General features: G+C 40.0%; 1 protein-coding gene across 7 annotated transcripts in view; it reads right to left on the minus strand.

Moving 5' to 3' along the window:
- Positions 1-13,142, minus strand: part of SH3KBP1 (SH3 domain containing kinase binding protein 1) — a 356,010-nt gene that overhangs the window by 127,450 nt on the left and 215,418 nt on the right. For 2 of the 7 annotated variants that reach the window (XM_054544394.2, XM_009234639.3), the window contains exon 1: positions 12,393-12,531. The exons of the other annotated variants lie outside the window; for them this stretch is intronic. In XM_054544394.2, coding sequence (XP_054400369.1) covers positions 12,393-12,404 — 12 coding nt within the window. In that variant the 5' untranslated portion in view covers positions 12,405-12,531. Of the gene's footprint in view, positions 1-12,392; positions 12,532-13,142 lie in introns of those variants that run through there. 7 annotated transcript variants of the gene reach the window in all.

Genomic DNA, 13,142 nt, shown 5'->3' on the forward strand with positions numbered 1-13,142 from the left:
GAACTCCTGACCTCGTGATCCACCCACCTCGGCCTCCTAAAGTGCTGGGATTACAGGCATGAGCCACCACGCCCGGCCAATGATATCATGTTTATATTTTGTTTTTATTAGAAATAATGAGTTCAAGCCACATACTTATTCAAAAAAAGGAGCTTCCTAAATACAGCCAGAGGTAAGGTACACTTTTTTTTTTTTTTTTAAGAGACAGGGTCTTGCTCTGTCACCCAGGCTGGAGTGCAGTGGTGCCATCATAGCTCACCGCAGCCTCGATCTCCTGGGCTCAAGCGAGCCTCTCAAGTAGCTGAGACTACAGATACACACCATCATGCCCAGCTATTTTTTTTTTTTTTTTTTTTTTGAGACGGAGTTTCACTCTCATCGCCCAGGCTGGAGTGCAATGGCACAATCTCAGCTCACTGCAACCTCTGCCTCCCGGGTTCAGGTGATTCTCCTGTCACAGCCTCCTGAGTAGCTGGGAATACAGGTGCCTGCCACCACGCCTGGCTGATTTCTGTATTTTTAGTAGAGACAGGGTTTCACCATGTTGGTCAGGCTGGTCTCCAACTCCTGACCTCAGGTGATCCGCCCGCCTCGGTCTCCCAAAGTGCTAGGATTACAGGCATGAGCCACTGTGCCCGGTCACATGCCCAGCTAATTTTTAATTTTTTTTCTAGAGACAGGGTCTCACTATGTTGCCCAGGCTGGTCTCCAACTCCTGGGCTTAAACAAGAGACCTTCCCACCTCAGCCTCCTAAAGTGCTGGGATTACAGGCATGAGCCGCTGCACCCAGCCAAGGTCCGCATTTGATACGTCTTCTAGATGTATAGCAAAACATTTAGAAAGATGATTCAAAGGTGCTTCACAAATGGAGATCCCAAAAGAGATTAAATTAAGCTCAGGACGCTCCAGTTACCACTTAGTAAGACATATTCAACAATGAGGGGTAAACCCATATTGTATGCCTTTCATGAAAATATCCTAGATGTCAACTGTTGGAATTCTCTCTCACCTCCCCCATGTTCCTACTGAACTCACTTTGAATCTCTAAAACAGCATTCACTGTCCTCTGTCTTATATTTATGGCTGCTTCTCTATGTGTCTGTTGAATCAACTGGACTATAAATGCTGGAGGAGGAGGACTGGGTTCTGGTAATCTTTGTATCTGCCCATGTGCCTTGCACAGGAGATGCTAAATATTCTTAATTTACTTCAGTCAACAGGAAACTCAACATCTATCACAAAATATTTAGATTTATGGAGAAAGGCCTGAGTGCAATGAATTATCTAGGCACTAGGGATCTAACAATGGAATGAATAAACCCATGCCACTTTCAGCACCTAGTGTTAAGACTGAATTAGTATTAAGAAGACTTACAGTTATGCAATCTTGTGGAAGCTACTTAACCTCTCTGTGCCTCCGTTTTCACTTCTGAAATGGACATAACAATATACATCTCATAGGTTTTCTAGGTAGGTAAAGTGCTTAGCTATTATTACTGTTATTGAATTTTACTGAATTAAAAACTCAATCTTCGTAATGCTTCTTTATGAATTCTAGTTACAGAGAATGATGTTTTTGATTACAACTTTTTGAAACAGCAGGTTAACTGCTCCATTCCTCCGCTTGGGGACTTATGAGCAAGAAGCAACTTTTACAAGAGAATTACACAGCACAGACATGCTGGGAGGAAAGCGATAGCTGAAAAATGGAAAGAGAAGGAAAGCAACAGCCATCACCATAGAAGTCATTGCCAAGGAGGAAAAAGCTAATGGAACAAAGAGCTTTCAGGTCAAGAAGGCATCAGTTAAGATGGTGCCTACAGTGAGTGGCTGGAAGACCATCCCAGGAGCCCCTCAAGTGCGGGTCCATGCCAACCGCTTCTGGCTGCATCCAAACTTGTCTACTGTCAATGATGGAAAAACAACAAGGCATGTGTCTGGGAAAAATGGGCTGTTGTCAGAGAACAGAAAGCCTTTTATTGAAACTTTTGATAATCAGGAGCAAACACACCACCATAGAAAATTACCCCAAGCCATCTTTTACAAAGCTTGGCATCCATTCAATAAGGGATGAAGAAATCCTAAATTGCCAGGTCAGACACTCCTCCCGATGCAGTTAAGAAACAGGGGCCAGATGAGACCATCGACTCATGTAGTACAGATTTCTAAAGCCACTAGTGGAAATAGCTGCCAGAATCTTAGACATGAAAGTTGAATTCATAGTCCTTTACCTGGAATTGGCCAGGCCTCCTGCCAAAGGCTTCTCTTAAAGGCTTCTTTCAAGATTAGTAAGGAAGGGAGAATGGGAATCCTGTTCAGATCCTATAGGGAGTACATTAATTCAACAAGCCTTTGCAGAATACAGCCCACAAGCCCAAACTGCTTTCCCACGGTATTTTTATGTTTATGTTGTAAAGAAAATGTTACATTCTCAGCTATAACATGGTAGATTTAAACATAATATTGATGGGAAGCCACACAACCACCAAATTCCAGTTCTCCCAGATCTGGTCCTCTGTGTATCTAGAGCCTTAAAACCGAGCATTACACACAGCCTTTCAAAGAGATGTTTACAAAAAGTTTGTAATGGCATGGGAAATTTTATATAATGCTAAGTGGAAAAGATACAAAGTTATGCGTGTGGAAAAAGTTATGTGTGTGGTATGATCTCAACCAGTTAAAAATGTATGGCAAAAGGACTGAAAGTAAATATTTTAAAAAGTTAACGTGATTGCCCCAGGGTGATTAAATTATCAGTTCTTTTTAGCGTTTTACTTTTTTTTTTTTTTACTTTTAATGTTTCTACAAACTAGTTATTAGTTTTAAAATCAGAAAAAATAAGGGTTTTTTTGTTTTTTGTTTTGTTTTGTTTTTTTGTTTTTTTGTTTTTTGAGATGGAGTTTCGCTCTGTTGCCCAGGCTGGAGTGCAGTGGCGCAGTCTTGGCTCACTGCAACCTCCGCCTCCCGGGTTCAAACGATTCTCCTGCCTCAGCCTCCTGAGTAGCTGGGATTATAGGCGTGTGCCAACACGCCCAGCTAATTTTTGTATTTTTAGTAGAGACAGGGTTTCACCATGTTGGCCAGGCTGGTCTTGAACTCCTGACCTCAGGCAATCGACCTGCCTCGGCCTCCCAAAGTGCTGGGATTACAGGTGTGAGCCACTGCGCCTGGCCAGAAAAAATAAAGTTCTAAGAAAACAGCACACACTGAGGTAGCGAAAAATGATGTTCTACCCCTCCACATTATTGATGTCTTTCCATAAGGTCTGATTTGGTTTGCAACATCTCCCAACTAGAAATCACATGCAGCTTTCGTTTGTGTGTCATTATATTTCCTTTTCCAAGTTATTAGTAAGGATGTTAAGAACATCAGATGTAAAATGAGTCACGACGGTAATTCGAAAGATACCACCCATATAGAACATTCCCTGCCATTTATCATCACCCTTTACTTATAGTTTTTCACAGTTAATATCTTCAGTGACTAAGTAGATGACATAAAGTAATTTCCAATTCATGCTGTTCCAAATAAAGTATTGAGACATTGTATCAAATGTTTTCAACCTCAAAAACATGTTTCCTGCTCTTCTAATTAAACCCATGAATTCCTTATTCATACATCTGAAAGGGAATGAAAAAGAGAGTTAACTTCACTTTGTAACGTTTCTCATATATGCTCAAGGATAATGCTTATAGGTTCCTCATTTCCCAGTATTTGAAGAAGTATTGATTTAAAGGCTGTGATCTATTTGCAGAGGATCCATAGCTTAATTGTTCAGTTTTCTAGCAGTTTTCTAGTTCTTCATGAGTAAAAATTCTTTTGAAACACAAATCAAAGTAATTACAGTTTCTCAAATGGGAGAAAAAAAAGTGTGATGAAAACCAGGCTCCCCAAATTTTGAGGTTCCATTTTTTTTCTCTATTACTCTTAGAACTATTTACTTAAGTATATCATAATTTTAAAATTATACAGATTTCACAGATACTTTCACTTCTCAGCTATTTGACAAGCATCTCCACTTAACATGAACATACTTTGATTTTGCTGACTTCAAAAACCAGGACTGACTTTTTTTTTTAAATGGGATTCAAGTTTGAGGTGGGGACAGATTCAGTAAATGTAGTTAAGATGAACCTTTTTGTAGAGTAAATTCTGGTCTGGTGAAGCAAAAGGTCAATAAAGTCTATACTTGGCTGTCATTCATATTCATTCATTCTTCCATTCATTTTAACTTCAGTATAACAGCAAGTCTTGTGAGGAACAGGAGTCTTAAGGTTGTAAGTTATCTTTTAAGATGCCTGAGTTTTAGGCAAATTAAATCCTCATTATCTGAATAAATGGTAAGTCTTTCATTATTCATTTTGCATGTTTCATCTTTCCGTACTAAAATATTTCCCCATTATTTTCTGCTTTCTCTGTAACACACACAAAGGCACCAAGCCACACAAAATGCAAAAGAAAACCCTCATTTAAAAAAACAAAACAAAACAAAACATGAAATCACCTATTTTAATCATGTGCTGCTTTTTATTTATTTATTTATTTATTTATTATTATACTTTAAGTTTTAGGGTACATGTGCACAATGTGCAGGTTAGTTACATATGTATACATGTGCCATGCTGGTGCGCTGCACCCACTAACTCGTCATCTAGCATTAGGTATATCTCCCAATGCTATCCCTCCCCCCTCCCCCCACCCCACAACAGTCCCCAGAGTGTGATGTTCCCCTTCCTGTGTCCATGTGTTCTCATTGTTCAGTTCCCACCTATGAGTGAGAATATGCGGTGTTTGGTTTTTTGTTCTTGCGATAGTTTACTGAGAATGATTTCCAATTTCATGTGCTTCTTAAATGGTGCTTTTTGTGGTTATTTTTTAAGAGGGATATTTTGTTTTTTTAGGAAGAGTAGGGAAGACAAATGTGCACAGTAAAATATCCCAATTGATACATTTTTCGGGTCTTGAGAAATTCCTTGTCCTTTTCTATTACAATGGAGAATGTTCATTTCAACGTTCTCCACTTATAAGTTCCGGAGAGCAGCAATTCTTCTTTGCGCCTTCCACAAAGACCTGCTATAGGCGCCGCACAGAGAAAACACAATACAGATTCACTGAACATGGTGACAAAGGAAGATAAAGACCAGGAACGGTACTGTTGGAATTGACAACACATTCCCTAATCCTGAGATATTACATTTTATCTAGTTCAGACATATAGGTTTCGGTTGGTTATCTACCCAAATTTATAGGGACTTTCAGTAAAAGATTTCCACATACTCACCCCCATAGGACAATGAAGAGTTTATCGACTCTCATTATTGGCTACTTCTCCATTATTTCCAATCTGATCACCATGCTTCAAGTTAAATGGGGCTCCCTGCTGGGCACAGTGGCTCACGCCTGTAATCCTAGCATTTTGGGAAGCCAAGGCAAGAGGACCACTTGACACCAGGAGTTCAAGACCAGCCTGGACAATTCCGCAAAAAATTTAAAAATTAGCTGGGCATGGTGGTGCACACACACCTGTAGTCCCAGCTATACAGGAGGCTGAGGCAGAAGATGGCTTAAGCCTGGGAGGTCAAGGAGACTGCAATGAGCCATGATCATGTCACTGCCCTCTAACCTGGGCAACAAAGCAAGACCCTCTCTCAATCAATCAATCAACGGGATGCCCCTTTCTCAGTCACCAGAGACACCAGAGAACAGTCAACTGTCAAATCCTACATAATATAGTTCCTCATGGACTCCGTTTACTCGTCTCTCTCTACTGCAATGACCACTGTTTCTCTACCACTCCTGATTTCTAATTTCTTAGCCATCTTCACTGCCTTATATCATCACCCCCTAGGATACCCCTACTTCTTTCTAGCCACTCAATTTCATGCCAAGATGATCAACTGCCAGTCTTCAACTGATACGGAAAAGTCAGGATTGGGCTACACACAAACACACTGCTGCTCTATGGCCCCATAGAACGAATTATTACTTGGAAACTTAGTGATCACTCCCTGACCCAGCTGTATCTCTTTCAGCCTCTCATTAATTTTCTCAAGACCCCTTTTCATCTCTTATCCAGACCACTTTTCTCTTCTCCTGCCAAATGACCTATGACTAAAGGTCATAGAAACCTAGAGTTGTTTGAAATTTTGGGCACTGCATACAAAAATTATACCAAAATGTCAGAGATCCTATAACCCTTCACTGGAAAGTACAGCAAGGTTGTCCACGAATTACATTCTGCTCACCTCTATTGCAAATTGATATTGTGACAGGTATTGCTCAGGCAGATTATTTCCATGTGTGGGCATAGAGTTACCAGCTTCATAATGTTTTAGCCTCTTCTGAATTGAAAAAACAACAGTATTGTACGTCTACTTTCTCTGCTTCTAACAATGCCTGAATGTAAAGGGAGTAACGGGGTTTGAGGCAAAATGAATATATGATTAGACACGTAAAATATACAAGGCATCTTGTTCTTCCAATGTAGTAACTAGACAATGCTAAGCACTGCATCAAGAGGACAGTTTTGGACGACTCTAGGATCTAAAAATATTGACACTTTTTACATCATTACTCCTCTTGTTATCGACTTTGTGAATAACCTAGAAAAGTTACCCAAGAAGTTCCAGAAAAGCTGCTTCTAATAGAGAGAGAAAATGAGAACCCAACTAAGAATTCAAAATAAAAAGAACAGACTGAGCAGATGTTACCAAAACAAATGGAGCAAAACATATTAAAGTCACTGGTGGGTGAAAATTCTTAGCAAGTAAAAGAAGAAAAAGAAAATGAGGCAGTAAATCCATCTTTATCATTTCTACCTTCCTCATTTTAAATGACGAAACAGAAATACAACTTCTGAGTGATACAGACCTCAACTTTCTGCCTTTACTTTACCAAACCATGCCTATTTGATTCCTAAGAGTTCAAGGATAACTTTAATTAAGGTGACACTTCTGAGTCACAGGGCATTCGTAAAATGGCTTGAGGATGGCCTTTTGATAAAGAAGTGCTTTTCAGAGGCAGTTCCAGCACACTTTTATTTTGTGAATTGCTCATTTTATAGCCCGGGTTTAGAGAGAGAGAAAAATATCTATTAGAGGTGTAAGTATAGCTTACTGTGATGTTTCCATTTGTTTCTAGAGCATTTATGGCCATACATTTATTTGGGATCTAGCCTCCAACATTAAGAGCCTGAGCTGGGAATAAGGCTGTCATCCTGTAGCTTTTAAATGGCCTCCAATGCCACAGAGAAGTAGAAAACAGGCTGCTGACTGACTGATCTCTGTGATCTAAATTCTTTAAATGTAAGAAAAGACACACCACCATGCAGTCAAAGTAAGCTGGATAGCTTCTTTTAAAGTTGCCAGTTTTTATATAGCATTAAACTCATTCCATCCCACTGAAATCCAGTTGGCTAGAATATCATTTTACAACTAGTGAGAATATCAGAGAGAAAAAGACAGCTACGTGCAAAGACATGACAGTTTTAATGGCCAAATTTTTAAAACCCTGGATTTCAGGAACCAAATGCATCTGCATACTTCAGGATATAAATATTATGAAAACAATTATTAATACAAGTAAAGAACAAAAGAGGGTCACAATTAAATACTTAGACTTTAGTACACTCCACTAAAGGCTACCAAATGAATCATTAAATAAATGATTCAGCAAATAATTTGTAAAAAAAGGACTTTCATTTTCTACCCCTAAGGAATTCCAGAGTAGAAGGTGAAGAGGAAAAAAAAAATCAATCACAAAACTAGCTTTATCCACTACGTAAGATGAATCAGATACCATCACTTAGAATTATTAATAACAGTTGCACAAAAGATAAATTCATCTTTTTTCAAGATAACTGTTTTAAATCTACTCTCCAAAAAACCTTTGACTATAGATTCAGGTAAGTGGATGGGGCAACATGAAAAGCAGCAGTCCTGGTCACCATTAAACCTCTGAAACCAAGTAACTACCTGGGCACTCCACTCATGTTTTTCTTTGGGGCTATGGGAACAGTGGGGCTGTGTTCTTCCTTTAAGCGATTTGTAGTCTCTTCAGATTACATGACTGATCAGCTAGTTAATGGTGATTCTAAGACTGTTTCCCAACTCATCATTTCAAGATGAGAATAATAATAATTTCCTTCCCCCTTAGTGACAGGCAACATGAACACCAACTCTAACTGCAATGAGAAACCACTTCACACCCATTAGGATGGCTACAAGAAGAAAAAAAAAAGCAAACAGAAAATAACAAGTGAGGACATGGAGAAATTGGAACTCTCATGCAATGCTGAGACTTCCACTGAGTGAAACAATGCAGCCACTGTAGAAAACAGTAGGGCAGTTCCCCAAAAAATTTAAATCGGAGTTCCCCTATGATCCAGCAATTCTACTTCTGGAGATATATCTAAAAAATTGAAAGCAAGGACTCAAACAAGTATTGGTATGCTAATGTACATTGTAGCATTATTCACAATAGCCAAAAGATAGAAAAAACCCAAATGTCCATCAACAGATGAATGGATAAACAAAATGCATTATATCCATAGAATGAAATAATACTCAGCCTTAAAAACGAAAGAAATTCTGATATGTGCCACAATATGAAGGAACTTTGAAGACATCATGCTAAGTGAAATAAGTCAGTCATAAAAGGACAAATATCCCCACGATTCCACATATGTGAAGTACCTAGTCAAATTCATAGAGACAGAAAGTAGAAAGGTAGCTGCCAGGGGTCAGGGGTAGGAGGCATGGGAGGTTATTGTGTAATGGATATGGAGTTTCATTTTTGCAAGATGAAAAAGTTCTGGAGATGGATAGTGATGACGATTGCACAAATATATGAATGTACTTAATATCACTGAATTACACACTTAAAAATGGTTAAGGTGGCTAGGCACTGTGGCTCATGCCTGTAATCCCAGTACTTTGGGAGGCTGAGGTGAGAGAATCCTTTGAGGCTAGGAGTTCAAAACCAGTCTGGGGGCAACATAGTAAGACCCTGTCTCTACAAAAGGAATAAAAAAAGTCAGCTAGGCATGGTGGCTCATGTCTGTACTCCCAGCTACTTGGGAGGCTGAGGCAGGAGGATCACTTGAGCCCAGGAGGTCAAGACTACAGTGAGCTGTGATCACACCACTGCACTCCAGCCTGGGCGACAGAGTGAGACTCTGTCTCAAAAAACAAAGCAAAGCATAAAATGGCAAAGGCAGTAAAATTTATGATGTTATATATATTTTACAACAATAAAAAACCAATTCCACATATCTGCAAGAGTGCATATAACTTTTATGGTGATTTCCACCAGGAAGTAAAGTTAAGTGTATAGGATTCAGAAAGTCTTACTTTTGTTCTGTTGGGATTTTTTTTTTTTTTTTTTACCATATACTTGAATTATTTTCATTAAAAACAAAACTAGCCAGAATTAAGTCGACCTTTAACCTAGAAATTCCTCTTTTAAAAATTCAGCCTAAGGAAATAATCAGGGAAGAAACAATGACGGATTTACAAGAATGTTGTTTGTAATGTTAAAAATGGGGGAGCAACTTAAATAGTTATCCTTGGGAGATTGCTTCAACAAATGGTGTTGCATCTCTACAATGGACAGAGACCCTAGGGATATCATGAGGCTATCTGACAGAAAAAGGGATCCCATAGTACATTAAGTTTTTAAAAACAGGCAACATTTGATATAACTTCATCATTTAATGAAGAGTGATGTGTGTACTGCATGCATATTCAGGCTCAAAAAAAAGTCTGGAAGAGGCTGGGTGTGGTGGCTCATGCCTGTAATCTCAGCACTTTGGGAGGCCAAGGCGGATGGATCAACTGAGGTCAGGAGTTCGAGACTAGCCTGGCCAACATGGTGAAACCCCGTCCCTACTAAAAACACAAAAATTAGCCAGGCATGGTGGGGGGCGCCTGTAGTCCAAGCTACTCAGGAGGCTGAGGCAGGAGAATCGAGGGAAATCATGAGGCTACCTGACAGAAAAAGGGGTCTCATAGAAAGTTTTTAAAAACAGGCAACATTTGATATGACTTCATTATTTAATGAAGAGTGATGTGTGTACTGCATACATATTCAGGCTCAAAAAAAAGTCTGGAAGAGGCCAGGTGCAGTGGTTTATGCCTGTAATCCCAGCACTTTGGGAGGCCAAGGTAGGTGGATCATCTGAGGTCAGGAGTTCGAGACCAGCCTGGCCAACATGGTGAAACCCTGTCCCTACTAAAAATACAAAAATTAGCCGGGCATGGTGGTGGGCGCCTATAGTCCCAGCTACTCAGGAGGCTGAGGCAGGAGAATCGCTTGAACCTGGGAGGCGGAGGTTGCAGTGAGCCAAGATTACGTCACTGCACTCCAGCCAGCCTGGGCGACAGGGTGAGACTGTGTCTCAAAAAAAAAAAAAAGTCTGGAAGGATACATATAAAATGTTAACTATGGTTGTTCCTGAATGATAGGATTGAGGGTAATATTTTTTTTTTTTTTTTTTTTTGAGACAGGTTCTCACTCTGTCACCCAGGCTGGAGTGCAGTGACACGATCTCAGCTCACTGCAGCCTCAACCTCCCGGGCTCAGGCGATCCTCCCACCTCAGCCTCCCAAGTAGCTGGGATTACAGGTGTGCATGCCACCACACCCAGCTAATTTTTGTATTTTTTGTAGAGTTGGGGTTTTGCCATGTTGCCGAGGCTAGTCTCAAACTCCTGACCTCAAGTGATCCAACTGCCTCAGCCTCCCAAAGTGCTGGGATTACAAGCATGAGCCACTGCACTCGGCTGATGATTTCTATTTATTTCTTTGTATTCTTCAACTTTGATTAATATTATTATTATTATTATTATTATTACAAAGAGCTCTTGTAATGAGAGAAGTAACAGAGCTACTTCCATTTTGAGAAACAAACAAGCAAAGGGTTCAGGGAGCACTCACCAGTGCAACAAGTAGTTCAGAGATCACAGGACCAAGGCAAAACCTGTCAGGCCCCCCAGGGGCTACCACTCCTCTCCCATCTCCAGGCCCTAGCTGCTGAGACTTTCCCATGCTTTTCCCACCTTACAATCAATCATGCTTTCACTCATTTCCCCAAGGAAGAAGATTCACCATCTTAATTTTGCATATAAATACCTCATTCAGATTTCTACTCATCAGAACTCAGAACAAAGACATCCAGCATAAGATCAGCAAATATAAGCTATCTTTCCCTAGGAAAATCCTCTCAAGCCAATGCCGACGAATATATTTTTATCCTAGCCAACCCCTAACGGCACTCTCCTCATATATCTGCCTCTGTCCTCCTTTCTAGGCAAGCAACAGATGCCATTTAAAAACCTTTCAAGAAGTTCCCCTACTCTTAAAATGATATGTTAAAACAATGTGTTTCCTTTTGGCCACGCTATTTTTTTTTTTTTTTTGTAATTTTGAAAATAGTATAAGTTAAAGCCAACAGAAAAAGACATAAAGGGACATATTTTATAGACCTCATCAATTCCCCCCTTAAAATTTTTTTTTCAATGAGAGACAGGGATATGGAAGACATATGACACATTGTAAGCCTTACTTATCCTGTGGTTTATTTAGGGAATTTTGTGTTTGGAAAATGACAGACTTCTGCTTTTAGGTAGACAAATATGAACAACTCACAGAGAAAAACAAGACCACTTATTTCTAGCAAACTTTTAGAAAATCAAAACAATTCAGTGTCTTAATTTTTCTCTATACATGAGTACATACCTATAAATGCCCAGCACTACAAAACTAGCCAAATATCTTTACCCCATCATAAAAAAAGCAGTTCAATAGCACCCAGAAGTCACTACTCACAGCTGCTCCACTCACAAAGAAAACTCCAAATGTCGGTGCCCCTCAAGAGTGAAACGCCCCACAGCTGGCTTGCTCTGCATGGACATACCCTTCTCTCCTAAGCTAACCTGAAAAGCAAGCTGGATTTGTTTACTGCACAAACATCTGTAATTGCTAAACATCTCTGTGACATGGTGTAACAGTTACCGCTTGTGCAAACTGCCCATCTAAATTTCTCTCTGCAATATGAGCACATGAAAACCCAAGACACAGAGAGATTGGAAACATCTGTAAAAATTAATGGCCAAACTGACCAAAGCAGGAGGGATTAAAACGGCTAAATAGCTCCAGAGTGACATTCAGCTTTAGCAAATAATCCGTATACTTGATAGGTTCCTCCTCAGCTTATCCATAGCTCCCCTCTGTGGGATCCTAGCTGGCACACACATTGTTTCAACCCACTAATGCAAACCCATTACCCAGTCTTGCTACAAAATTTTATATACAGATAAGATACAGGTTAAGTGGATTTATTACAACTCTAAAAGCAAAAAAAAAAAAAAAAAAAAAAAAAAAAAAAGAAATACCTCTTCTCCCATGATGCAGCCAGCCTCCTCTCTTCAGTTTGAAAAGGTCCCAGAACTCCCCTGGAATCCTCCCACTTCCTTCCAACAGCACGGAGCCTGAGGACCCAGCCTAACCCTGAGTCATACTTGGGACCAAATGAGGAATGGGGAGAACAAAGCTTGCATTTGTTTATGGTTCAGGAAGCCAGGGCCAGCCAATTCATGGCTTGGGTGGCTTCGAGAGAAGTCCTCCTCCCTCGCCTATGTTGCTGCTGCAATCTGGGCTCCCTCCTGGGGCCCCCAGGTGTGACCATTCGGACAAGGAACACACTGAGGGAGTGTTTATTTGGCAAGACCTAGTGATCACTTCTGTTTAAAAATGCCAGAGAAGAAATAAAAAGCCCACTATCTTTCAACAGATCATATGGCTAGAGAGTGAGGGATATCTAGAATATAGTCTGTATATGACATATCAATCATAAACATGCCTGCATTTTAAATGCAATTAGTTGCACTACACAAAAATTACTCATAAACACACACACACACACACACACACACACACACACACACAAACTGAAGAAGGAAAAACAGCCGTGGCTTTATGGAAATACTTTCCCTAGGAAAAATACAGCAAGATTGCTGCCATGTCATCAGGAGCATCCTAACAGGTTGAAATGAAATAATTAAATCACAATTTTGTTCTTTCCCCCAAAAGAGATACCATTTTAATCACCACTTCAATGAATCTAGAGCGCAGTGGTTAAGTGT

This window comes from Pongo abelii, chromosome X (assembly GCF_028885655.2).
Source record: "Pongo abelii isolate AG06213 chromosome X, NHGRI_mPonAbe1-v2.0_pri, whole genome shotgun sequence".
In the NCBI taxonomy this organism is placed as follows: domain Eukaryota; kingdom Metazoa; phylum Chordata; class Mammalia; order Primates; family Hominidae; genus Pongo; species Pongo abelii.